The sequence below is a fragment of the Alternaria conjuncta genome, assembly GCF_024043145.1.
Source record: "Alternaria conjuncta strain BMP 0040 chromosome Unknown scaffold_3, whole genome shotgun sequence".
Taxonomy (NCBI): Eukaryota; Fungi; Ascomycota; class Dothideomycetes; order Pleosporales; family Pleosporaceae; genus Alternaria; species Alternaria conjuncta.
Genome location: NW_026250092.1, coordinates 1,912,993 through 1,938,040, shown reverse-complemented (window position 1 = coordinate 1,938,040; position 25,048 = coordinate 1,912,993). Strand labels below are relative to the sequence as shown.

The 25,048-nt window shown below is 52.8% G+C and overlaps 11 protein-coding genes across 11 annotated transcripts; 4 read left to right on the top strand and 7 right to left on the bottom strand.

Annotated features, from left to right (window-relative positions):
* Positions 1-667: 667 nt before the first annotated feature.
* Positions 668-2,501, top strand: NDH2 (External alternative NADH-ubiquinone oxidoreductase mitochondrial; the record flags this gene model as incomplete). Its single annotated transcript, XM_051466900.1, has 3 exons — positions 668-1,016; positions 1,070-1,408; positions 1,456-2,501. 3 exons carry the CDS (start codon positions 668-670, stop codon positions 2,499-2,501), a joined length of 1,734 nt encoding a protein of 577 aa, XP_051329755.1.
* A 596-nt stretch (positions 2,502-3,097) lies between these two features.
* J4E85_002621 (uncharacterized protein) lies at positions 3,098-4,672 on the bottom strand (the record flags this gene model as incomplete). The annotated part of the gene is made up of 1 exon (XM_051466899.1): positions 3,098-4,672. One exon carries the CDS (start codon positions 4,670-4,672, stop codon positions 3,098-3,100), a length of 1,575 nt encoding a protein of 524 aa, XP_051329754.1.
* A 1,208-nt stretch (positions 4,673-5,880) lies between these two features.
* J4E85_002620 (uncharacterized protein) lies at positions 5,881-6,760 on the bottom strand (the record flags this gene model as incomplete). The annotated part of the gene is made up of 3 exons (XM_051466898.1): positions 5,881-5,947; positions 5,996-6,410; positions 6,469-6,760. The coding sequence occupies 3 exons, from the start codon at positions 6,758-6,760 to the stop codon at positions 5,881-5,883; spliced, it is 774 nt and encodes a 257-aa protein (XP_051329753.1).
* Positions 6,761-9,796: 3,036 nt separating this feature from the next.
* On the top strand, positions 9,797-10,435 carry J4E85_002619 (uncharacterized protein; the record flags this gene model as incomplete). The annotated part of the gene is made up of 1 exon (XM_051466897.1): positions 9,797-10,435. The coding sequence occupies one exon, from the start codon at positions 9,797-9,799 to the stop codon at positions 10,433-10,435; it is 639 nt and encodes a 212-aa protein (XP_051329752.1).
* Positions 10,436-10,730: 295 nt separating this feature from the next.
* Positions 10,731-12,524, bottom strand: J4E85_002618 (uncharacterized protein; the record flags this gene model as incomplete). Its single annotated transcript, XM_051466896.1, has 1 exon — positions 10,731-12,524. The coding sequence occupies one exon, from the start codon at positions 12,522-12,524 to the stop codon at positions 10,731-10,733; it is 1,794 nt and encodes a 597-aa protein (XP_051329751.1).
* Positions 12,525-13,390: 866 nt separating this feature from the next.
* On the bottom strand, positions 13,391-14,780 carry J4E85_002617 (uncharacterized protein; the record flags this gene model as incomplete). Its single annotated transcript, XM_051466895.1, has 2 exons — positions 13,391-14,459; positions 14,521-14,780. The coding sequence occupies 2 exons, from the start codon at positions 14,778-14,780 to the stop codon at positions 13,391-13,393; spliced, it is 1,329 nt and encodes a 442-aa protein (XP_051329750.1).
* Positions 14,781-15,094: 314 nt separating this feature from the next.
* On the bottom strand, positions 15,095-15,872 carry J4E85_002616 (uncharacterized protein; the record flags this gene model as incomplete). Its single annotated transcript, XM_051466894.1, is given in 3 exon segments — positions 15,095-15,304; positions 15,317-15,381; positions 15,446-15,872. 3 exon segments carry the CDS (start codon positions 15,870-15,872, stop codon positions 15,095-15,097), a joined length of 702 nt encoding a protein of 233 aa, XP_051329749.1.
* Positions 15,873-16,055: 183 nt separating this feature from the next.
* J4E85_002615 (uncharacterized protein) lies at positions 16,056-17,549 on the bottom strand (the record flags this gene model as incomplete). The annotated part of the gene is made up of 1 exon (XM_051466893.1): positions 16,056-17,549. The coding sequence occupies one exon, from the start codon at positions 17,547-17,549 to the stop codon at positions 16,056-16,058; it is 1,494 nt and encodes a 497-aa protein (XP_051329748.1).
* Positions 17,550-18,363: 814 nt separating this feature from the next.
* Positions 18,364-20,578, top strand: J4E85_002614 (uncharacterized protein; the record flags this gene model as incomplete). Its single annotated transcript, XM_051466892.1, has 2 exons — positions 18,364-19,920; positions 19,985-20,578. The coding sequence occupies 2 exons, from the start codon at positions 18,364-18,366 to the stop codon at positions 20,576-20,578; spliced, it is 2,151 nt and encodes a 716-aa protein (XP_051329747.1).
* A 222-nt stretch (positions 20,579-20,800) lies between these two features.
* J4E85_002613 (uncharacterized protein) lies at positions 20,801-21,923 on the bottom strand (the record flags this gene model as incomplete). Its single annotated transcript, XM_051466891.1, has 3 exons — positions 20,801-21,159; positions 21,211-21,826; positions 21,876-21,923. 3 exons carry the CDS (start codon positions 21,921-21,923, stop codon positions 20,801-20,803), a joined length of 1,023 nt encoding a protein of 340 aa, XP_051329746.1.
* A 1,067-nt stretch (positions 21,924-22,990) lies between these two features.
* Positions 22,991-23,756, top strand: J4E85_002612 (uncharacterized protein; the record flags this gene model as incomplete). The annotated part of the gene is made up of 2 exons (XM_051466890.1): positions 22,991-23,349; positions 23,408-23,756. 2 exons carry the CDS (start codon positions 22,991-22,993, stop codon positions 23,754-23,756), a joined length of 708 nt encoding a protein of 235 aa, XP_051329745.1.
* Between the last annotated feature and the right edge of the window lie 1,292 nt (positions 23,757-25,048).

The window sequence follows — 25,048 nt, the reverse complement described above, 5'->3', positions numbered from 1 at the left end:
TACCACAACCCTGGGCAGGCGGGTCCGCAAAACCAGGAATCCCGTCGGTCTACGAGTCCAGTATGCAGGTCGCTGAGGCTCAGGGACATGCGGCTCGGCTAAAAGGCACTTGAAGCCACCATGTGTGCCTCCGCGATACCGGATGCGGGTGCTCACTGCAAAACTGCATGCCCATGGCTGGCCACCGGAGTCGGTGCCGAGCCGAGGAATGGCGAGGCATAACTTGTTGAGCTGAACAATGGGGGGCGAAAGGGATTGAGAATGCAATGAGGCATTTTGTACTCTATGTGATGATGTGTATGACTGGACGTGGAGGTGAAGGTTTGGGTGCAGCCACAAGAGCATCAGCACAATCCCAACGAAAGCGTGGGAGTAGCGGGTGATCGGCCTCGAGAACTAATGGTAGCTGTCCTGGCGCTCGAAATAATTCGCGTGTGGGCGCGGGCAGGGCAGGCAGGGCGGGCTTTAATTGGAACAAGGCTTATCTTTCGGCGCAGAAGCAAAGACCCCTGCGAGGCGTCTTGGTAGGGTGGGTGTTCGTCATCGCTAAGAAAAAGTTGACTCCCGCGCACCGACGAGACATCCTCACCATCCCTTCGCTCGCCTCCCTACCACCCGCACCCAGCCATTGACTCCGTGAAGCTCTCCCGCAGCTTCCACCATTGCAATGGCACCCAACATGAGGCCGCTCGCCGCTGCCAATGTGCTCTCGCAGGTTCAGCTGGCTGGACGCAGGACCTTCACCACCCAGCGCCCGTCGCTTATCGCCAACAGAGCGCGCTGGACGCCGCGGCCCACGCAGTACCAGATTGCCCTCCGCCAGTCTGTCCGCCAGCAGTCGAGCAGCGCGCCCAAGCCCAAGGCCAAGCGGTTCCGCCTCCTGCGCTGGACCTGGCGCCTCACGTACCTCTCCGCCATCGCCGGTCTGGGATACGTCGGATACGGCATCTACGAGACTCGCAACCCCGCCGACCAGCCGCCGCCTGACCCAAGCAAGAAGACGCTCGTCGTCCTCGGTGAGTAGCGACGGATGACTCAGCACACACAGGATGCATCTGACACGCGACAGGTACCGGCTGGGGCTCCGTCTCCCTGCTGAAGAAGCTCGACACGGAAAACTACAATGTCATCGTCGTCTCCCCGCGCAACTACTTCCTCTTCACCCCCCTCCTGCCCTCATGCACTGTCGGCACCATCGAGCACCGCTCCATCATGGAGCCCATCCGCAACTTCTTGCGCCACAAGAAGGCCCAGGTCAAATACTACGAAGCCGAGGCCACCAAGATCGACTACGAGAAGAAGGTCGTCTACATCAGCGACGACTCCGACATCAAGGGCGACGTCTCCCAGACCGAGGTGCCCTTTGACATGCTCGTCGTTGGTGTTGGTGCTGAGAACGCCACTTTCGGTGCGTCATCCGCCCATTCCCACCCGAACTCAGCTAATATGGAATAGGTATTCCCGGTGTTAAGGAAAACGGTCTCTTCCTGAAGGAGGTCGGCGACGCCCAGCGCATCCGAAACCGCATTATGGACTGCTGCGAGACTGCTACCTTCAAGGACCAGTCTGACGAGGAGAAGAAGCGCCTGCTGCACATGGTCGTTGTCGGAGGTGGACCTACCGGTGTCGAGTTCGCTGGTGAACTTCAGGACTTCTTCCACTCCGATCTGAAGAAGTGGCTTCCCGAGATCCAGGATAACTTCCACGTCACCCTCGTCGAGGCCCTCCCCAACGTCCTCCCCATGTTCTCCAAGCAGCTCATCGACTACACCGAGAAGACCTTCAAGGAGGAGACCATCACCATCCGCACAAAGACCATGGTCAAGAACGTCACACCCAAGTTCATCGAGGCTGAGTCGACTGGCCCCGATGGCAAGAAGCAGCTCGAGAAGATCCCCTACGGTCTTCTCGTCTGGGCCACTGGTAACGCTCTTCGACCCATCGTCAAGGACCTCATCAACCAGATCCCCGCACAGAAGGACTCCCGCCGCGGTCTTGCCGTAAACGAGTACCTCGTCGTCAAGGGTACTGAGAACGTCTGGGCCGTCGGTGACTGCGCTGTTGCCAACTACGCCCCCACTGCCCAGGTCGCTGCTCAGGAGGGTGCTTTCCTCGCCCGCATGTTCAACAACATGGCCAAGACCTCCGAGATTGAGGGTGAGCTTGCTGAGCTCTCCGTCGCCCAGGAGACGGCACCCGGCAAGGAGGCCCGTGACAAGGTCTTCGGCGAGATCAAGGCTCTGCAGCAGAGGCTGAGGAGGATCAAATCCATCGGTCCCTTCGAGTACTCTCACCAGGGTTCGCTCGCCTACATTGGTTCCGAGAAGGCCGTTGCCGACATCTCGTGGTTCTCCGGCAACATCGCTTCCGGCGGTACCATCACCTACATCTTCTGGCGCTCCGCCTACCTCAGCATGTGCTTCAGCACCCGCAACAGGATATTGGTCATGCTCGACTGGGCCAAGGCCAAGTGCTTCGGTCGCGATGTCTCGCGTGTCTAAACGCCTTTTCCTCCAAATGGCGTTACTCCCTCCCCATCCTTTTCTAGAGATTCCCTAAAAGTTCGACTTCCTGAAGGGCAAGCGCTAATCACGGCGTTGCCTATGTACACCACACACACACACCTCCCGGCTTCTTCTGTACGATTACTCGTCACGTTTTGTATAAGGGTGTGATACCTCGCAGCAGTAGGGCGGCTCTTCGGGTTTTCGGTCTGGTCACATGTTCTTGTTGCTAGTCGAGCTCGGCGTTTTGGTGCTTTTTTCCCTTTTGCCAGAGTCAGAGGCGGGTTAGACTTGGTTGCTTTCTTTGGACAATCGTAGATAGATAGGACCCTTTATGAAACAGCGGAAGATCAACTGCGTATTACTACATTACAGCTATTGTTCTCTACCATCTATCTGAGCACTGGCTTCGTGTTAGCTCGGTGATTGTTTTGCAAGTCACTTTTGGAGTAGAATTGTTATGGTAAGGATAATGATCATTTCGTAAGCTAATATGTATAGGCTATAGGCCATGATCCCAAACGCCCATCGTAGATGCAAGATGCCACGCACTCAAGAAAATCCATCGATCGCCGCAAATGCAACGATCCTCACTACCTAGGACTACCCACAGCGCCATAACTCCTCGGACTCGCATGTCTGCTCGTCCCCAGAAGCGCCCTCGCCTCATCCAACGCGCTACCCCTCCCCTTGATAGGAATGCTCTTGCTCGAACTACTCCCAGCTGTACTAGCCGGACTCGTATCCCTCGGAGAATCCATCGGCGTATTCGCACGGCTCACATTCGGCGTAGCAGCTACACTGACAGCCGGAGCCCAGCCCCTCATCCACCCGCTCACACGGCGCCAATGCATACTCCTGCGCACCAGCTTACCGTGGTCGTCGACGGTGATGATGACTTCGTCGTCGCGGGGCGTTGGCGATCGGCCCCGGGGTGTGGCGTCGCCGAAATGCCAGAATTGTAGACCGACTGCTGCGTCCATGAGGAGCACGCCTGCTGCACCAAGGAAGAAGGGTGCGGCGCGTAGGACCCAGTCTGCTCTTACGCTGCCTTGGGGGTCGACCCAGCCGGAGCCTTCACCGGGCGCGTAGTCGTACCATGCGCAAGGGTTTGTAAGGAGCGAAGTCGAGTAGAAGAGGTTGCCGAAGAAGGCGGCCGCGAAGAGGGTGGGAGACAAACCGGCTGTCGATTTGCGGACCTGATTCATGTAGAGTTGGGGGAGGCGCGACCCGAGGTATAGGAACGTGCTCATCCATGAGAAGACTTTGCCGGCGGTTTCCGAGGCACTGGGCGAGCTGGTCGTGGTAGTTGTGTACGCGGAAAGGCTGCGAGCGCGGGCGAGGCCTGGCGCGAAGGGACTTATCGGCGTTGCGGTAGTAGGGTTGGCGAGTACTGCGATCATGAGAGTAATGTATAGAACGGTCTTGGGAGAGGGCATAGGCGAGCTCGAGGCTGCTATCCGCACCTTGGGGTTGGGTGATGCGCCTGACGGAGATGTACTTTGCCATGATTCCTTCGTAGGCATGGGCGAGCGCGCAAAGTTGGGAATCCTAAAGGTTTCCTTCGCATTCGAGCGCGGTACGTCTTTGGCCGCGCTATCCTGTTTAACGTTCTTCGTGTCGCTTGAATCTTGCGGTGACTTTGGCGGGCTAGACGCGTTGTTCGTACCGCCTATGCTCATCCCATCCAGAACCTGATGCATGGCAGAGCCTCCGGCGCCAGAACCGCTGCCAGCTGAGCTGCTCCATCGGCCCCAGATCGGCCTCAGTGGCCTTCCATGGTGCAACAGCTCGTACCACACCCACTGACCACACAAGCAGCAGTCAACGAAGACGTAGTAGCCTGCGATTATGACTTGCCATGACGCCTGCCCGGTGAACAGGCAGCCCAGCAGGTTCGTCACATCACCCAGGAGCCATTCCGTCAAGAAGAACGCGCTCAGTCCCGATGTTGACTTCAGCTTATGGTTCTTGTATATTTGTGGTAGCTGTGCGAACAGCCATGATATGATGCTGCACGTGCCGAGCAATGTCGAGACGAGCGCGAGGTTCGTAGGTACGCAGGTGTGAAATGCCGCCGACAGATGATAGAGGAACTCGTTCGCAGGTTCGCAAGTCGGTGGTAACGTGGGTTTGGCTATATGTAGGGGGGATAGGTATGGAGGCATGGTGCCATAGGTCGAATTCGTGGGTTCGATGGGAAGGAACGACGCAGCTGTCTGGACTGTGACTGCCGTAGAGAGTCAACCGGAACTCCAACGCGCGTGTGTTCCGGATACTTCTTGCTTCTTTCTCACGTCTCGGTAGCGCAGGCTGGGTGGTCAGGCGCTGGTTCGGGCTCTTGGTACAGCCACAGAGGCGTGGATGCAACCTCGTATACGACGCACGCGTAACGTCGGTATCAGAATTGAAGTACAGGCCGAGCGACCGCCCTTCAAGAGATATGTATAAGTTGTCGCGTGAGAGTCGCTGTTCCAAAGCTCGGCGCTGTGACGTCGTTGAACCGGTCACTTGCTGATAAGACTCGGGTGCAGAAACGGAGGTTATGACAGCCACGAGAAGCGCGGGATGCAGGCAATGGAAGAGGAAGAGTAGAAGAAAAGACACGAGACGTCAGAGCAGTGTGACAAGAAGACATACAGCAGCTCACGGCCGTCAACAGTCATCCACGCCAGCCAACCGCAGGCTCCCAAAAGGAAGCATCTCCACATGCTAGAGGATCCCCCGGCGGGCTCGCATGACCGATGCTAGGCCAAGCGGTATCCGTTGCGGCTAGGCCTGCCATGACGGGAGCAGTGTGACTTGGGCGGGTGGGATGCTATGAGTGATTGATAAGAGTTGCTTATCTCGAGGGCAAGGGCGCGCACGCGCATCATGCTAGCGCACATGTCTCTGCTTGCCGCCGTTCGCGGGCCTTGGCGTCGCCCATCAGGCTGGCACGTCACGCGGAAAGGACGCCGGCTGGATCTCGCAGCACCAATCTGCCATCGCCAGATCTACGCACATCACAGATCGATCAACTTCAATATGGGGTCAGCCTATAGCGCGCGAGCTGTAATGACGATGCATGCCTATCTGCCCCTCCTCTCCGCCATCGGATGGGTCCGTCGCTTCGGCCTCCAAGCCTCAACTAATACACTGCACTAAGATCTGCCTCGAAACGTAACAGAAACCCACCATGAGTGAGGCTGGGCCTGAGGCATCGTCGTGTCTCGAGCTTCTGGAACCCGCATATCGAGAAGAACGAACCAGACTGGAATGTTACCGAGACCACAAAGTGATACGAAGTTTAATTATCATTATAGGAAGTAATCAACGTGCCCATCACTGAGATGTCCGCATCAAGGTAAGTATCGCGACCTGCGACCCCCAATATCTAAACCACGTCACCGCCATTCTCGACCCTGGCGTACCTTCCCTCCTTCTGCGCCTTCCACCTTGGACTGCGATCCGTCAGCACGACTCAGCATGCGACGGCCGAGTGTACCTACTAGAAGAAGTTCCTAAAGGCCACAATACCCGCTGTCATGGCCGCATATCCACCTAGCAGCCTCGACCAGTTGCCTTCCTGTCCGACGGTCAACGCAACGAGGTCGTATACCAAGCAGCCGCCGAAGATCCAGTCGCTCATGCTGGCCGCCGCAGCGAAACCAACACCGGTAGCCACTTGCACCAGCGAACTGGGCTCCACACCTACAAAGTAGGCTGCAGATGTGTTATGAAGGAGGTCGAGCACACCGATACCCGCGAATGTCTTCGAGACAATGTGGGTGAGAAGGTTAGGTGTTGATCGCGTGTCGAGCGGCTCAAGCGCCGTGGCAATGTAACCGACTTGCGCCAGTGTGTTGATAATGACGAAGATGTTCGATGTCTCCAGGTTGTTCGAGTTCCAGAAGAACATCCAAGCTGTCGCAGACGTCAGTATACATCCTACATCACCACGATATACTTCAATAATACGTACTTCCAATGCAAAAGTTGCCCAGACTGTAAACCCAAGCAAACTTGTTCATCATCGCACACTCTTGCGCATTACCATCTTGCTTCCATAGCTTCCACAACCAGACCAGCTGGAAGATTTGCTGTGGGAAGAAGAATGCGCCAATGAAGTATGGATACGGGCTGAAAGCGGCAAGATTCCGGTTGTGGATATCCATCATGTTGGGCGACGAAAAGATGCCATATTGTTGCAGAGCAAAGTCGTAGATGAAGGATGCCGGCGCAAGGTAGCGCACCGTGGATTGTGTGTTCCCCATACTGGAGGCTGTGATGGCGTTCGAGGTTGTAGTGGGAATGCACTTAGGGTCACGTGTACGAATGCGATGCAGCGAGATGGGATTGTAGTTGTAGGATGAGATTCAGCAAGAAGTCGTGGTATGCCATTGTCTTTGTACGGTCTCGCGTCGCGTCTGTGGTCAATCGAAGACGTCATCCCATAATACGCGATCTCAGGGTCCGGGTCCCGATGCAGCACGAACATCATCGCCATCATCGTGATGTCGGTACACGGCGGAACGCTTCGCGCCGACTCAGCCGCATGGACATTTCGTATTGTCTCGGCTTCGGAGTTCCTCTATCAGAATCTCCGACACTCCTTGTGTTGTAAATACAAAATCTTCATTCTCTTGCTCAGCTAGTGTTTACCCATTCTAATCCATTTCGTTCGCTCAAAAGCCGCAGATAGTTTCCCCTACACGCCTTTTTCCACGGCTTGTTGTGCGTCGCGTACACGCGTTGCAGCTTTGGTGTTTTAACTCTCCAACCACCCTGGAAAAAGTCGTCTAGCAACGGTATCAATTCCTTCGGGCTCCAGAACTTGAAAAGACCATCATGGACAAAGCACAGCTCCTCCAGGCTCGATGGTATGACTTCCTCGATTCGGGGCCAAAGGGAAGCCTCACCGCCTAGTATTACGGCAGGCGGGACGTGAAGGGAGGAGAGAACGGGATATTCCCGAAAATCGCAGTTTCCGTAAACGTCAACGGACCCCGGCGAATGCAGTTGACAAAAGAATCTCAAATGTTCCAAGGTGCTCTTGACACTGTTGAGGGCGGCGCTGAGCGATGCGCAATCCACGGTGAAGAACGCCTGATCGCGAACCCAGTATTCGTAGTCCAATTTCCTCAGAGCTGGTGTGCAAGACAGCAGTTTCGCGAGTGTGTCTGGTTCCACTGAAGACTCGCTGAGTCTCAATGTCGTTAACGTTGAGCAGACAGGTAGAGATGTTGCTTTCTGGAAACCTGCATGTGCAGTCTCATCCATTAAGCTCATTTCAATCTTCTGGATGTTTGGACACCAAAAGAAAGCCCAATATCCCCTCCAATCCAAATGTTGGTGTAGATACTTGATCCGACTCCAGCTATACCACCGATGATCCTCCTTAACATAAACGCTATACCCACGGCCGAGATGAACGTTTCGAAGCTTGCGACAACCGAGAGCTTGTGACTCCGCACCACCAGAGCGCAGCTTCCACAAGAGTTCAGGGATGTACACTACGTCGCTGCCGATGTGAAACCCTAGATCGAGTGAGACAAGATTGGGACACATCCACACGAGCAGCGCTATGGTAGCATCCAAATCGTACATCAGGATAGCTTCATACCAAGAACGACCGCTGACTGCAAAAGCATCTCCGCGTCCTTTATGGTGCCACTCCAGCCCTGCATTCCGTACGGCGTTCAGGGCCAGTCGCTCATTCGCGTTTGTCCAAGTCGGGGCAGCCTTCGGTTTCCGCTTCTCCAAAGGCTCCTTTCTGCGTGGATCACGAAACCACTCGTTCCAACAGCCCCCAAGCCCGGTAGTCTGCAGTCTGAGACTAGTGATCGATTGCGCGTAGGCGGGCTTCGCCAGGATTGTTTGCAGGAGTAAGTTGGGCCGGAAAGCTCGGCGTTGCCACGGACGGTAATCATGAATACTCAGCGGGCGAGTTGCATGACCGGCTTGCCATTGCATGCTGATGTTGCTGTATAGATGCGCTATGGTCTTTGCGTGCATGGCTTTGCAGGTACGAGACAGGTTCAACACGTCTTGGCACGGAGGAAGATAGCTGAGTACGATTTCGAGAAGCTCCTGTGGAAGCTCGAACAGCGGAGATGCGCAATTAGGGAACGACATGTTGAGTTGTTGGTAGTGCTGGATAGGTCTGAACCAGGACCAGACCGCAGTCTGAGTCAAAGGTGCACTCTGTTGTTTCTGAGACGAAATGGCGGTATGAGGAAGCTGCGCCTCACAAGCTCGGAGTTAAGCATCGAGGTATCCACTTTATCGCCGAGGTACGTGTCTTCCAACCTCGCAAGTCTCAGATTCCTATGTTTCTTTCACGACAACATCGCATCAACAGCGGATGCACATACAACTCATACATCACCAGGGAGGCTGTTAAATCACAATCACGTTGTCAATCTCAATTGTAAAGTGCTTCGAATCCCTCACTATCTATCCAGCGATATCAGTCGACCTTGCAATCCGACCCAGTATGCTGCAACGGCCTTCCTCACACGGTATGATGCCTTCCACTGAAAGAAGTGAATTCTTCTTGTGTTCGAAAAGGTTATAACAGTTTTGCGTTCGCATGCGAGTCCTTGTAGCATTTGTACACTCGAGTGATGACTCGCGAAGCAAGAGTTTGGATCAAGGCTGGATGTAAACACGCATGTGCTTGGGCAATGGATTTAGAAAGAATAGATAAGTGAAAGAGATGGTTACGCGACGGCTATCAGACGCGCTCTATAATCGTCTGGTATAGTACATGGTCAGTCACAGTTCCGTACTTGTCTAGGGTATCACTTGGTCGTTGAGTCCGACATATCAATAGGCTGCAGTGACGGCTTGGTCAGGTCACATTCGAGGTCAAGTCGAATTCGACAGTGTCGTTTCTGGCCAGCTAATCACGGCTCGAGCGGCGCATGAGCAGATTACCATCGGTGTCGGTGGAACAAACAGAGGCGTAGGCAACAAAGGTGACGGTGAGTAGTCGGTGTATCTGAGCGTTTGATTGGTCTCTCCTCTCCGTATCGTTGTCTTATTTGCTGATAAGCCCGTTTGGTTTACCTGAGTGACGTCGCAAATTGTCGCGAAAATACGCACTGACTATAATCAACAACGCGCTCTCACTTTCTTAAAGTCGCACGATTTCAACCGACTCTCCTCTCTCCCCACCGTCCTCGTCTTCAATTTTACAATACCCATACGCGAATTCGATACGCCGACCAGTTCCGCACATCCTGCCCAACACATACCCCGACACCTACCTCCCCGCCACGACTCTCCCGTCACGAGCCAAGTCCATCATGTCTACCTATACAGGCGCCGTGAACATGTCGGGTACAGACGCAAGCATCATCGCGGACCTCATCCAGCAGCTTGCCGATACGAATCTGGAGCTCAGTGAAGAGAGGGATGAGAAAGAGAAGTTCAAACGCAAGTACCACGATGCGAAGGATGAGATCAAGGAATTGAAGGAGAGGGAGATTGACGAGGGCGACTCGTACGCCATTAACGTCCCGTCTGGCTACGGCGAGAAGGTCCAGGACAACGGCGTTGACGGCGATGAATACCACGCCATGATCCAAGCGCTGGAAAAGGCAGAGGAGGAAAAGAAGGAGAAGAATAGGGCTTTATTTGGCCTCGTGGTAGCTCAGATGGATGTCGCCAACGAGCGCCACAGGGTTGCTGTCAGGGATGACATCATCGACGAGAAGAACCGCATCATTGCCGAGAAGGATCGCAGGATTGAGGTGGTGACAGGAGAGCGAGATAGTGCCACGGCCACTATGTTCCGAGAGCGGGCCGCTCATATCAAGGCCAAGGATGGTGTCTCATCAGGCAGGGTCACCAAGAACAAGAGCAAGACCACTCGTCTTCCGGATGTCGTTGCCGACAACATGTCCTTGACGCTGCGACAAAAGAAGAAGGATAGTAGTCTTTGAGGTATACATCCTCAAAATCGTCTATTGCACAGCTTGCTGACAACCTATTCATAGGCCTGCACGAGCGCATCGCTACCCATTCTGCGGCCTAAAAGTATCTTGTGGATGCTAGGCCTGTCCGAGAGTTCACGAACATAGCAGCATTGACTCAACGTAGGAGGTAAATAGGATCTGGGCTTGATAGAAATCGAATGAAAACATACACAATGCACTATCCTGACCTCGCTAAGGCGCTATACGGTTCGGCCGGATATCCCCATGCTATCGCGTACATTAATCATTACATGAATGTCGACTAATACCAGTCTCCGCTCTCTTCGTTTGCCTTTACGTCCATAGGATTCATACTCATAATCCGCTGCCCGGGTATCGTGTCCGTGAACGCACTCTCAAACACACCACTAACAGCTCTTCGTCCGATCTCCTTGAAGCTATCGTATTCCTGGTTGTCACCAGTGATAGCACTCCATTCGGGGTCCTCGGGACTGCGCGCAGGACCTAGATCACTCCATCGCGTTACGATGAGAGCCTGCTTGAAGCGCTCAGGGCCGTTGCCGCGCACGCTCTTGTCTTCAACAAGTTTGAGTTCGAACAGGTATTCAGTCGGGCATTTGGGACAGCGGCGCATCGGTCGGCATATGGAACAGAGATTGACCATGCCAACGGCCTTCTTTCCTAAGCTGCGTTCGCGGAACTTGTCAAGAGCGGTCGTTTCAGATTCGTGGATATGAGGAATATGCGATAATGCACATTTAGGTATCGATGTCAACAGCCCGTGCTTCCAATGTGCGCAAACGCTGAAGTAGGGCGTGAAGTCTCCACGGCTGAACAAAAGCATACGCTTTGCTGCATCTGTCATCCCCCCTTCTACGTACTGTTGCGATCGGATACGCATCAATAGATGACCTTTGTCGGTAATGTGATAGGTAGAATCATGCCGCCAGGTCGAATAGGTGTCTTTCCAACGGCGGCCTAGCGACTGATGAGGAATGCCGTATTCTGCGCCGTAGGCCCAATGGCGTCGGGCTAATTGCGCAAATGCGAACGGTAATGTGCGACCTTCGCTGATACGGAGCCTTGGTGGAGGAATGTGAACGTTGGTTCGATTGGGGCACTCAAAGAGTGGATTGAGAACATTGGGAGGTTTCATTGTCTCCATACCAGGCTGAATGCGCAAATGCCACTGTGCGCATGGGAAGCAGAAAAGATGACGTGGCATCTTGTGGTCCATGGAAAGTAGAAAGTCGAGCCGTTGCGGCCGATGGAGCGGATCCATGAGCAGTTTGTATGGGTGTCTACCTAGTCGAGCGTACATGGTCCGGCATGTAGACGATAGGTTGGCAACGTCGAGCGGTGATAGGAAGTCTGCAACATGAAGCCACACTTCAGGTGATGCGCTGCCGAGTAATGCTGTTCCGTCAGGTTTCGTGGGATCATAGAGTAAAGATACATCATCCCGTTCTTCCTCAATCGTATCAACACCATCAATGTATGTGAAAGCATGCATCATGTCTGTCAGATCTTTTCTTTCTCCGGTATTTTTGTCAAGGATGTCATCGGCCCTGACAGCCTTTGAAGGCGCCCGATGAGACTTGGTCAGCTTTGAAGGCTGCGATCTCGATGGCGCGTATGGTAGAGTCTGCTCATTGCCCGACTGCGGTATTGATGCAGATCTCGAGCTGTGTGATTGATACAAAGGTGCGGCATATTGTGGTTGTCCTTCTGAGTTGCGGCGGTAATCGGCTGCTTGTTGCCCAGGTTGTAGGTAGGCGTTGCTGGTATCCATGAGAGCGTTGACGGCAGCATATGGATGATCACGCAACGCATGTGGCGCAAGGCCAGTGATGTCTTCATTGGTAGGTAAGCCAAAACTGTTGTCTGAAAGATCGGTTCTCTCGTTCGTGAAGCTGCCAGAATCTTGGCGGTTGGGGTTCGTCACGTTGGTGGTCGAGTCAAGCTTTCCGAGCATGTCGCTTCGTGATCCCTTCTTGGAAAGTTTCTTCCGCGTAGCCGGCTCTTTTGGTTGTTTCCCTGATCGCATGCCAAACATGGCACGTAAGCCGCCTTTCTTGGTTTCTTGTTCCGTCATAATGGAGACAGCTGCAGCTAGTTGCGCAGGTGATTAGGGGATGTCGCTAAACTCAAGACGGATGATGAGGCTCGGTCGATACAGATGATGGACAGTATGGTATGCGCAGGTGGTGCTGATACGGTTCCCCGGAGTAATGGGTTGTCAAAAGATGTTTATCGAAATTGCAGCAGGGTGGATGATCATCGTCATAGCGTGGCGGCTCGTTTCGGCAGAGGATCCGTACTCATCCGCTCAATTCGTCCACTAGTGAGCTCAATCGGTGGGTACGCATGTCGTCATGAGTGAAGTGTGCATCCGATGAGGTGCATTCCAGACCGCTTAAAGTTCACGATGTTAGAGCTGGCAATGCGTGACGGGATTGTGGGCACGCGTAAGGTGCGCGACATGCATTGACCATCTGACGTAATCCGCTAGAGGTTTGCCGATCCCCTTTAGTCCCCACCGAACCCAACCTCCTCGTCAACGAAGAACAGCATGCGCCTTTGACCCGACTACAGCCCGGTCGTGTTTTGCGCCTTATGGACAGCAACATTTCACTACTCGGCGAGATGAGCTGGCAAGTCGAATTTAATAAAGCACGGTCAAAAGCGGCAAATACACAAAAAAGACTTGATGAGAAGCCTTCTTCGAATTAACAGTTGTTAGACGTGTAAAGCACATGAGCCTGTACAGCATCCAAACATGGCATACCGGGTATCACAGACGATCCGATCAGGAGTATGACAGAACTATCGCTCCAGACATACTCGCTCTTGTCCATCGCGATAATCAATGCCACCCACGCTGTCACCTTTTCTTGCCAATCCTCTGCATCGAACGAACCGGCCCGTGCGATCCGAAACCATGTTTCCTGGACCAGAGGATCAGTCGATATTGAGCTTGGAGACAGCGGCTAGAAGCTCTTTTCCTTCGGAACCATCGACCGTGGACTTTGATGTTGCACTATGCACGCTTCTACCCAGGTTCCGGCGGAGACCGTCGATGGTCTCGCGATGCTGGGCTTTCTGCACACCGCTGTGGCCACTGAGCGTATCGAGCAGAGCCGTCAACCGCTCACATTGGGGAGTCTCTGCCATACCGTCAAGCGCAGGTGCAGCAGCAAAGACGAAAAAGGACAGTATCTGGAAGTTCCTGCGCAAGAAAAGATACTTCGATTGGACCATAACCTGGATCATGTCGAGCGTGATAGTCTGTACCCAGATCGGAGCGTCAATCTTCATGACTTCGGAGGTGCTCTTGAGCAACCGTGCGATCGCCGGCAACTCCCAGTTCGGTGTTGTGGTGAAGAGCTTCCAGTTGGTCTCGATATCCTGCTTGAGCTGCTCATACGGAATGAGGCTTAGTCGACCCCGGCCGTATACACAACCGGCCTCGGTAGAGTCGGTATGTCCGATCGCAGTAGATTCTGTGTGCTCGGCCGCAATAGATTCTCCGTCTTCAAACACGTTAGACTCTGTGTGATGCGGATAGAGGTCAGATCTCCCGAGTATGTCGCACAGGTGCTTGAGTAGGCCTTTCTCCCGAACCGTCCTTTCGTAGTCTTCTTCTTTCAGTGCCTTTAGGACGTCCGTGACACGGCTAGATTTCATGCTCTTATCTGCAGCATCGAGCAGCGGAACAACTTCGTACGCGAACGGAAAGAATGTGTCGCAATTGTTGTGGAATGGCAGATAAAGAGAGGTTGCCATCTTCTCCAACAGGCTGCAACCCAGGCTCTCCGCTATCGCCGATCCGCGATCTCCGACTGGAAAGGCTTTGAGAAGACTCAGCGAGAACTCCAATACGTTGACCGATCCAGATATCCAGATTGGCTGAGTAGTGAACTCCACGGCGGCCTCTAGGATGTACATGCCGGCGATATCGGCACCCATGATACTTTCATCATTGAAGACTTCGAGCTCGAGAGTCGGATCGATAGCGGTAAATAGCGCCCTAGAACCGATTAATTAGCCGCGAACCTGCTGCGTTATGACTGATAACTTGCCTGTAGAACTTGACGCCGATTGAGGCCCAGCTTGATTGACCAACGATCTTAGCGTTGACGACTCTAGCGAGTGCGTGAAGTTTTAGCAGGTCTCTACCAACGAGTGCGAGGATCAGGTCGACCTGATCGCGTACCGCGTCGTCTGGAGTCTGACTATCGAGCGAGGCAACGACATCGCGGATGAGCTCAATGAAATCGAATTGCTCTTGGTATACGTCTCTGGAAAGCTGCGAAGACACATCGACAGGCGCCGCTGTAGCTGCAGCCATCTTGTCGTGTTGTTTTGGATGCGTGAGATCAGTAATGCGTACGATGTAATTCTACGCGTCGAGGTGGTGCGACTCGACACAATGGGCAGGAGCAAAGGATGAAGGCTTGGCGTTGGGCGCAGGGTCAGGGTCTTGCACACTGGCGGCGAAGGTGCGGCTACAGTGGTGACACATGATAATAGTACATTGACTGCTGAGAAGAATTGCAGCAGGAGACTATCTGATGTTCTTATGATACAAAACACTGTCCCTCTCCGCCAACCGTGTGTGCCAGACAAGCCTTCCACACTTCGCGTTATGCCAGATCCTTGCTTTCACAAAACCCAGGCGTTCTTCCTCAGAGAAATTAGTCCTGCGACCTTGATCTTCGACATCAAATCCTCGTCCGCGTTCACTGTGCGCTCGCGTACTTTCTCCAAAACCCTCGTGAGCTCCGCTTCAGTAATCGGATTCTCATCCAGACCACGCGCAACGAATTCCACGTACTCGACAAACAGGTCGATGTTATGGTTGCTGAACAGATGCTGTGCACTTACCATCATGTCCAGGATCCAAACATTTGTCTTGAGCGACATAAGGAGAGGCGATGATGTTGCGTCGGCTTCAGAGGTAGAGGTACGAAGTCACTACATGTCTCACATGCACTTCGTAGAGGCAAGACTTACCTAGTTCAGCGAGGAGCCACATGCGCGGTTGGCACCATGCGACTTTCTGCATGTCGGCTTGAAAGTCGGCCAGCGAGCGGTTGTAGATGTAGTGCTGGACGAGGCGCGGGCCAGAGCGTGGCTTGTTGTTGCCATCTGGGAGTACGTTTGGGTCGGCAAGTGTTGCCGGGATGAGAAGGCAGAGATAATTGAGGAGCTTGACTGCGACGTATACCCAGTTTCTGTCTTCCATGGCACTCGCGTAGATGATGTTGACCGTGTGTCTCAACTTGACTGGGTCCGCGTCGATGTTCTCCGTCACCTCGCGCATGACGGCTTCGGCAGTCTCGTCCAACACGTTCAGTGGGATGTTGAATATCAAGTGGACGACCGCCATGCGGAACATATCCGTAAACACGAGCGAAGGAGCGATAGGGTAGGCGTTCATGCTGGACGGAGAGAAGTGCAGGTGTTGTGGTATTGTGGGTGTTGAGAGGTTGGTGTGAGCAAGTTTTAGGCAGGCAGCAGGCTTTGCACTGGAGACTCTTCGAGGTCGCACAAATCGTCTCGACAGGGTTTTTTGACTAATGCAAATTCAATATGACTTTGTTGCTCTCAGAAGAGATTTTCTTCAGCTTCTCGACCTCCACGTAGAGTTACGCGCGATCATATAGTCTTTGCTTTGGATCGCTTTCCAGATGCCCCAAAATCCGCCTAATGGCCAGATGCCTCTCAGCTTCAAACCCATATCCTTGCTTGCCATACTCGTATACTTTTCGATATCGACATGCACTTTGTCATACACCTCAGGCAGCATCTCCGCATTGTACTTCTTCCTCAACCCTTGGTGCCACTTGCGATCGAATTGCGCCCAAAAGTCATCTTTGCTGTAGTAGGTCTGCGCATACAGCCACTTCATACCGCCCATCTCGCCAAGCGTCTTCTCGAGCGCGCGATTCTTCTGCAAGTAGGTGACAGGGTCTTTAGGACCAAACCCCCAAAGACCAATATTGAGCATTTGGTCTGACTTCAGCGAGCCTTTGGTGTGAGGATGCATAGTCGGTTGGGGGCTTTGCCTCAACGGGCAGAGCCAAAGAGGCCAGATTCCGAATTCCTTGTCGGTATAGTCGATGAACTTTTCGGCGTTGGGGTAGGGTAAAGCCATGTCTTGGACAATGTATCGTGTCGCAATCCCGGACGCATGAAGGGCTCGGTAAAGCATGCGCGTATGGAGGAAGTCGTCCAGGAACCAGCGAGTGTACTTGTTGAAAGGAAAGCGCATGTAGCTGAAAGCGGACCGACCGACCCAAAAGCCACCACGGTCGTAGCGGAACATGTACTCAGCTAAGGGGATGTACTCCACCACTGGCTTGGTGGAGTTTCGTGTAGCGGCTTCAACATGCAGATAGAACCACGGATCCCACGGGTTACTGAAAGTCTGCGGCTTGGTGTTGGGTGGCAGATCATCTGTCATTTCGCCTGTGACGATCGCACCGTGTTCCTTGTTGAACAAGACGCCATCGACATAGTCGTTTCTCTCGCCTTTCTCACCACGTGTATGATCTTCGACCTCCTTGACGGCTTGAGCAACGCTACGTGTAGGATAGTATGTTGTCTTAACATATTTCTTCGCCTCGATGAGCCTCAAATCGACAAGCGTAGTAACCCCCAAGGTACCGACAGCGCCAGCAGCCCCTCTGAACAGGTCCTCATTCTTCTTCTCGCTAGCTTTGACGACTTCACCGTTGGCCATGACCATCTCTACCTCATTGATAGTGCGATCGAAGAACCCAAACTTGAAGCTACTACTCTCGCCAGCTGTACCCGCATACCCGCCACCAACGGTGATACCAGGAAACTCCATCACGACGGGTGGCACAAGACCATGCGGTAGCGTAGCTTCTACAAGCCGATCCATAGGTACGTTTGGCTCGACAAGAGCTGTCTTGCTTTCCGTATCAACGCGTATGACATTTCGAAGAGCGCTGATATCTACGACATGTTTCTTAAGATTCGGACGCGTGCTGTTTGTCGAGCCGTGAGATATCCGGAAGGTTTCTTTGCGCGTAAAGTAGTCTTTGACTTTGGACGCGACTTGCGCAACGACGCGCTGATGGCGATCCATCTTTGTGGAAGCAAAAGGAAATGAGAACGCCTGAAAATGCGAATGCTATTGATACATGATGTGAACTTTCGATACGTGGTTGAGAGTGCGCGACTGCTGGTCGAAGTCGGTACAGACGCAGATTTTCTCCGATGCGCTAAGCTTCACTCATCTGGCTAGCGCTCCCTGAACACCTTCCATCCTGATCACATCACTTCTATCGCTCACGTCTTGTCACTACTGCGATACCGTCTGCATTCTATACACATCGCAATTCCGCCAGCTTCACTCAAGCGTTGCTTGCTATCACGATCTGTTGAGCTCACGGCATCACCTAGAGAGCCACGACATACGGCCGGTCTATGACCTCATGATATTTTTTGTAAAAGAAAGGCGAGAAGTGTCCTACGTGAAGGAGCAACCGAACGGGCGTGGAGCTGGTACTGTGGAGACCCTCTCTGCGATACGGTATAGCCTGTCATCGCTGTATGCACCGTCGCGGTTCCATAGACTTGGGATACATCCTTCCTGAAATGGTTTAGACCGTCCCCAGGCGAACTTATTGCATACGTCCTTAAAGCTAACAACAAGTCATATCTTGCGACAACGCGTCCCTTCGTATTCATCACCGCCGTCCCGCTTGATTGCCAAGATGACACCTCTTTTCGGCTTTCACTTCTTATCATTTGCCGCCATTTGTGCTCCCTGCGGAGGTTACATCGGCCTTGCAGAAGCGGGGCGAGTAACAAACAGCCAAGACATGGTATCTTAATGCTGTGATATGTCCACGACACCGAACTGAGTGCGCGATCTCTTATATCGTCTCCCAACGACAATGTTGATTTTGGTGTTGTCGCAGTTGATTGGCCTCGTTACCGCGCTGCAGCCTCTTCCGCCGGTCTCACCCCGCTACAGCAACAGCGATGACCTCGGCTTCTCTATCGGCACAGATGCAAGAAAGATATATATCGACAGAAGTTTCGCCGCAAAGAGAGACTCCGAAGGTCTTACGCTCATACCGCCAACTGCCTATGAGTTTGCTGAAACATTTCGCACCGACATCTCATCACTATTTGGTGGTTCCTGGACTCTGGAGCAAGTAGACGACTTCCCGCTCACTGGTATTCATATCGGCCCGATTCGAGACAGCAATCTCTCATTCATATACGGGAATGGTCAGCCTACAGAAGAAGGATACGAGCTTGAGGTTACCAATGGCACTGTATACATAGGCGGAGCAGGTGCGAGAGGCATGTTCTGGGGAACGCGCACCCTACTGCAGAAGCTCTTGATCGACAATGGCTCTCTCATGGCGGGTCGGATAGTTGATGCGCCTGCATACAGCACACGAGGGCTCATGCTCGACGCGGGTCGTAAGTGGTACGATAAGAACTTCCTGAAAGAGCTCTGCACATATGCCTCTTTCTTCAAGATGTCAGAGTTTCACTATCACTCTAGCGACAACTATCCCTTGAACCGTGGCCACAATGAGACCTGGCAAGACGTGTTCTCACACTTTTCGCTGTATCCGGAAGAGAATGTAGAACTGCAGGCTATCATCCAGCGCCCAAACGAGACACTTTCACGCGCCGACTTCGAAGAGTTCCAACATCATTGCGCACAACGTGGTGTCACCGTCATCCCTGAGATCGAAGCCCCAGGCCATGCTCTAGCGATCACGAAATGGAAGCCTGAGTTAGCGCTGGCAAAGAAAGACCTGCTCAACCTGAGCCATCCAGACGCAATTCCAACAGTCAAAGCAATCTGGTCCGAGTTTCTTCCATGGTTTCAAACGAAGGAGGTACATATCGGCGCTGATGAGTACGATTCGGAGCTAGCGGACGACTACATCAACTTCGTAAACGAAATGGCCGACTTCATCAACAGTACTTCTGGCAAACGCGTACGTGTCTGGGGCACTTACGAGCCATCCGAGAACCTCACCATCTCGAAAGACATCATCGTACAACATTGGCAGTATGGTCAATCTGACCCTCTTGAACTCCAGAACGACGGATACGATATGATCAATTCGGAGGATTGGTGGGCTTACATGAGTCTCAAGAATGATCACATGCCCATCCTTCCGGCACCATACCCGCAGTTCTTCAACAATACGCGCACGATGAACTTTGCCAACGTACCAGGATGGCAGTGGGAACCATCTCTCTACAATCCAGTCAACACCACAGAGCAGCTGGAGCCCAGGGCTAGCGGCAACAAAGGCGCTATTCTTGCAGCTTGGAACGATAACGGTGCGGATGCAACTACGCAGCTGGAAGCCTACTATGCGATGCGAGAGGGTATACCTGTCGTGGCGGCGCGAGCGTGGTCTGGTGCGCGAGGTGCGAAGATTAAGCCAGACGAATTGGCGGACAGCATTGCGCTCTTGGTATGTCCATGCATAATGACATATTAACACATATTGACCTGGTGGCTAACGCAAGTTTTGCTAGGCAACTAAAGCTCCGGGACAAAACTTAGATCGCCGTTTTGCGAGCACGAACGTAGCCTCGCCAAGCTCAGCGCTGGTGTCATGGACGCGCAACTCTTCTAGTGACAATAACGCGACGCTAGACATTAGCTCATACGGACCACCGTACACACTGACCCTGAACGTATCCTCATCCTTCACCCTGACCGGTCCTGATACCTCGCTCTCTATCGCTACTCTTCCAAACAACTCCAGTGGTTCAACACTCATGTTCACCACATCCGATGGCTTCGAGTATCCCCTACGTTCCGTATCTCCGTTGGATGGCCACGATACTGGACACCCGGGTCGCATATGGACCAACCAGACGACATCCTCCCATGAACCAGTGCCGATTGAACTACCAGCAAATTTGCGCATTGAGACCGACATAATCAGCGGCAGTCGCGTCTGGATCAATGGCACATTCGCGGGTCGGTTCGAGGTGTTCGTGTTTGGGGGTCGTAATACGCTGTTTAGCTGGAGTCAGATGGTGCTTGTTGCACCGCTGGACTTGGTAGAGGGTGGTGTTGATAGCCTGATGCTTCAGACTGGCGTTATGCTGGGTGAATCATAGGAGGATGTAATGCAGTTGACGCGATGAAGAAAGTGGACACTATACACGATGTAATGTGACTTGGATAGACAGGCTTGATGAGCTTTGACTGCTCAAATCTAAATAATTCATTTAGAGCAATCGGAGTATGTTCTCTTGGATGCATATAGGAAGTTGCCGGCACACGGCGGTCTTTAAGCAGACATCCCAGCAAATACCAGATTGATGACATTGCTTCGTCCCTCAGTACGTCGCCGTTAACCGCCCAATGATATAATCCCCACTCATAACATCCTCATAATTTCTGCCCTTCTCGTATGTGCCCGGAATAGCCTCAATCTTGCGGTCGTAGTTCGGGTTGCAGAAGTAGGCTATCGAGTATCGTGGCGGGTATTCGTCCTTATCAGCATCCTCCGGCTTCGGCGGTGGCTCCATGACGCGATGCTTTGTTGACTTGATGGTGTCGTTCGACCAGCGTGCTAGTAAGTCGCCAGCGTTGACGACAATGGTGTCTGCGATGGGGGTAGCGTTCACGAAGGTGCCCTTGGGGGAGCGGACCTGAAGACCGCCGCGGGCGTCTTGGAAGAGGAGGGTTATAGAGCCTGTCGTCGCGTTAGTCAGATTCTATTACCGAGTTGTAGCAACCCCCATACCGTAGTCGCTGTGCTCTCCTGCGCGCACCTGCTCCTGTCCATCATTCCTCTTGAAGATGCTCTTCGACACGCCCGGGTAGTGCAACAGCCTCAGTGTATTGTCACCCGCATCCGTGAAACCATCGAACCACTTCTCGTCGATGCCCATGCCCAGCGCAATAGCGCGCATAACCTGCATGTGAAGGTCCTTGCACGTCTCGAAGAAGCCCATCATCTGCTCCTTGAACTGCGTCGCTTCGTCGTCCCCATTCGGCCACATGTTCGGCATCTCAGGCTGGTCGTCGCGTCCGATCTCCATGCTCTCCTTCAGATCTGGCACCAAGGCGCGCATCTCCGCTTCTGTGCCTGTCTCTTCCAACACTACCAGCTTCTCCCGCCCTTGTGTGACATAGCCGCGGTTGGCGGCAGCTGAGTACCATGCCAACTTGTCCTTTTGCTCTTTTGGCCGCGCGAAGAATTTGGCGGAGTGCGAGAATACGGTGGATACGGTCGAGGGGGATATGCCGTGGTTCTTTAGGTAGATGAAGCCGGCGTTTTGGAATCCTTTGAGGACGGCGTCGGCGGTTTGCTTTTTCGCATCTGCGTCGCCTGAGAGGAACACTGAGAAGTCGATGAGCTAAGCATTGTTAGGCGCTGGTCGGAATGCCTAGATGAATATGCAGTACCGGAATTTCCAGGTCGTCCTGCGAGACGGCTGAGGTGATGTTCGCCATGTCGTCACTCTTTGTCGCGTCGTTTCGGTCCGAGCTTGGAAGAGGGTGCAGAAGAACAGCTGCTAGAAGAACCAAACGGCGCGATGGAAAGAGAGACTTGGATATCAGCCGATTTGCGCGTCAGCGGCCATCTCCGACGTAGTTCAGCCATGATGGGACAGCTCGGTGTTGTAGGCGGGGTTGTTGCCGAACACAGAAGGTGTACACGAGCGCGATAAGGCTAATGGTGGGGTCGCTTGGCCGGAACCTCAACACCACGCCTGTATCGCGACATCCATCTACGCCTATCATACAGCTGTCTCGACGAGCTCGAGCTCGTCTAGTCTCAACCTGTCTCGTTCATGCTCAAACTGTACTGCCCTCTGCTTAGCTGAAGGACCTGAGATGATCGCCTTGTCGCTGGTCGCACCGCCACTTTGAACCCGTCATCATCAATTCTGGCATCGGTTGACTACCATACCAGGGAATCTTGATTGATCGCAGGAGAACACTTGAAACATGGCTCTCATTACAATATCGGCAAGGCGATGGAAGCGATCCTCATTTGCGTAGTTCGAAGCAAGATATCCAAACGACTACAGGCATGTTTTAGGTTACGGAAGGAGCACGACAGCTTAGATTGACGTCTATGAATGAACCTTGACGGATACACGAACACATCAAAAAGCACAATAATGACTGGATAGCAGGATATGGGTCCAATTCGCTCAGTGAAAAGTATGCGAGTTCATCAACGTCTTGCGATGGTATCTGCCTTTCCTATGTCTACTTTCTCGTCTTCTGCAATCAATGAACATTGCCAACAGCTTGTAACGAAGCCTGCGTTTAGTCCTGATTTTCAGCGATTGTTGAGGTGTTGTTCTAGGAGTGGATCTACGCCTACAGCCAGTGTTGCCCGCCCATCTCTTTCACTGAAATGTCTATAACGGGCTAGATCTGCCAAGCAGCGCACCGAATCAATATTTTCGGGCTTTGCGCTTTTGCATTACCCCATACCAACACTACTACAGCCATCGCCGTCTATCTTTTCGCCGAAGCCTACACGCTACTGTCGTCCGCAGTCCACGATGTCTTCTACCGAGCCTGACAACACCAACACCGACGGCGAACAAGACGCAGATACCACAAACTTCCCCGTCTTCGGTCCACCTTCCGCCGACGATTTGAAGGACCAGCTCGATGCCCAAATTTCTGGAAAAAGGCAACAAAACCTCGTCTTCGTGGCCGAACTCGCCAAAATCGAACAAGATCACCAAGCTGCCCTCGCAAACAACGCCGGTCCCTCTACTCTCCGTCAACACGAGGAAGCCAAGCAAGCGCACAAGGCCCTTCACTCACAATTCCTCCGAGAGTCCATTGAGCTTTTACAACAACGTCTCGACATGGAGAAAGAAGAATTGGCTCACTCCAAAGAAGAGAACCAGATGTTGAGGGCTGAAAGAAACGAGCGGAGGGCAGAACTAGAGGAAGCAAAGAAGAAGAAGGAAGGAAGAGAGGGCGAGAGTTGAGAAGCATAAGAAGTGGTGGCGGAGTTTGACAGTTGAAGAAAAGAAGAGGATAATTGAAGGGTACAAGAGGGAGAGCAGCGTTCTGGAGAAGGAAAAAGCTATTCTGACTGCTCGATTGAAAAGAATCGCCGTTCTGAGGAGGAAAAAGGCCGTTCGGGTGGTTGCGCAAGAAGCTTTGGAGATCGAGAACGAGGTCGTGGAAGCTAGAAACAAGATTGAGGACGCCCATATCGCACGATGGGACGGCATATTCGACTGGCACGATGAAGCTCTCTTGAGGTACCGGGTTTACAAGATGCTTGAGGAGCTTGGGATGCGTTACTGAATGCTTGGCTCTTCTGAGTGCTGTCTAGCGAGGGGGAGGGGGGCTTGAGAGATTCGCGTGTTCATACAAGGCAAGATAAGTGCAGTACACAGTGGAAGGATAGGTTGCAGAGAGGATTAGGCGTTGGGATTACGTCAATTGCAAAGAACATCCTTGAAGGCGTCTCTTTTTCACCGTTCTCGCCGACCCGGCTTGCGTCTACATTGTCTTAGAGAGGAGCGTTTCTACATCTGTAGCATCGTAGTCAAGAATACATTCCTGAATTGCAGGTTCGACAAATTGCATTAAGCACCTTGTATGTGCCCGGTGATGCCTACTGATGTTACAAGGTCAATTATCACATATCAGTACTCGTAATCACATTACAGAATGCGTCGAACGAAATCGCACCGCGTGTTAATTATTTCAGCTATCTGGAATAAAAGAATTCAGGTATTTGTTGTCTGCACCGCGGTCTGTTGATCGAGACCTTCCAGCTTTGCTAGCAGTTTATCCAAATTGATACTTGCCTGCAAATTAGAACTCTAAGATCCAATGCAAAGCTCATCAAGAGGTGCACCACCAATGTCTCTGATCTTCAACACAATGCTATATCCTTTAGCATCAAATACATGATCTGGTATATTGTACAGGACGTCAAGAAACTCATTCACCAGCGATGTCGCTCATCGATGATAAACCTGAAAACCCTGTGGCTTACATTGACGCCAGATCTTCTAATCTGCTTGATTCATCCCTACCTAATCTAGTCTTCAAACCTCTTCCTCAAGTCCGCGCACAAGGCACGGATGTCAATGAAAAGGTGGGCCGTGAGTGAACCCGATAGCCGATACCATACTACTTGTCTTCCTTTCAAGGCCTTGTCTCATTGGTAAGAGGGTGGCAGAGAAAGGTAAGCAAGGCATTAGTCCGACCCTCACGCAGCTGGAGAAGGCTGTTACACACGTATACGCAACCCGAAGGCCAGGCGCTCCTCCAGAAGCCACTCAGATGCCGGGCAAGCCCAAAATCTGATAAGTATTTCGTCCAGGATCGAGCACATCACCGAAGTGATGTAACCCTAAGCAACGAGGGGATCTGACTACCGCGCCGGACGGTCGCAATCATCATCAGTTCGTCGTTCTCATACCGTGCGCAGGTCCATACAAGTAACGACGAGGCGCACCAGGGGCTCTGGCAGTGCTCGAATGCGCTTGTATTGGTCTGCGTAACTGGGTGCGTGGCGTCTTGTCGAAATCCGTTTTCTCATCGGTCAACCAGGAGACTGTTTCTCCTAACTGGGCGTGTATACA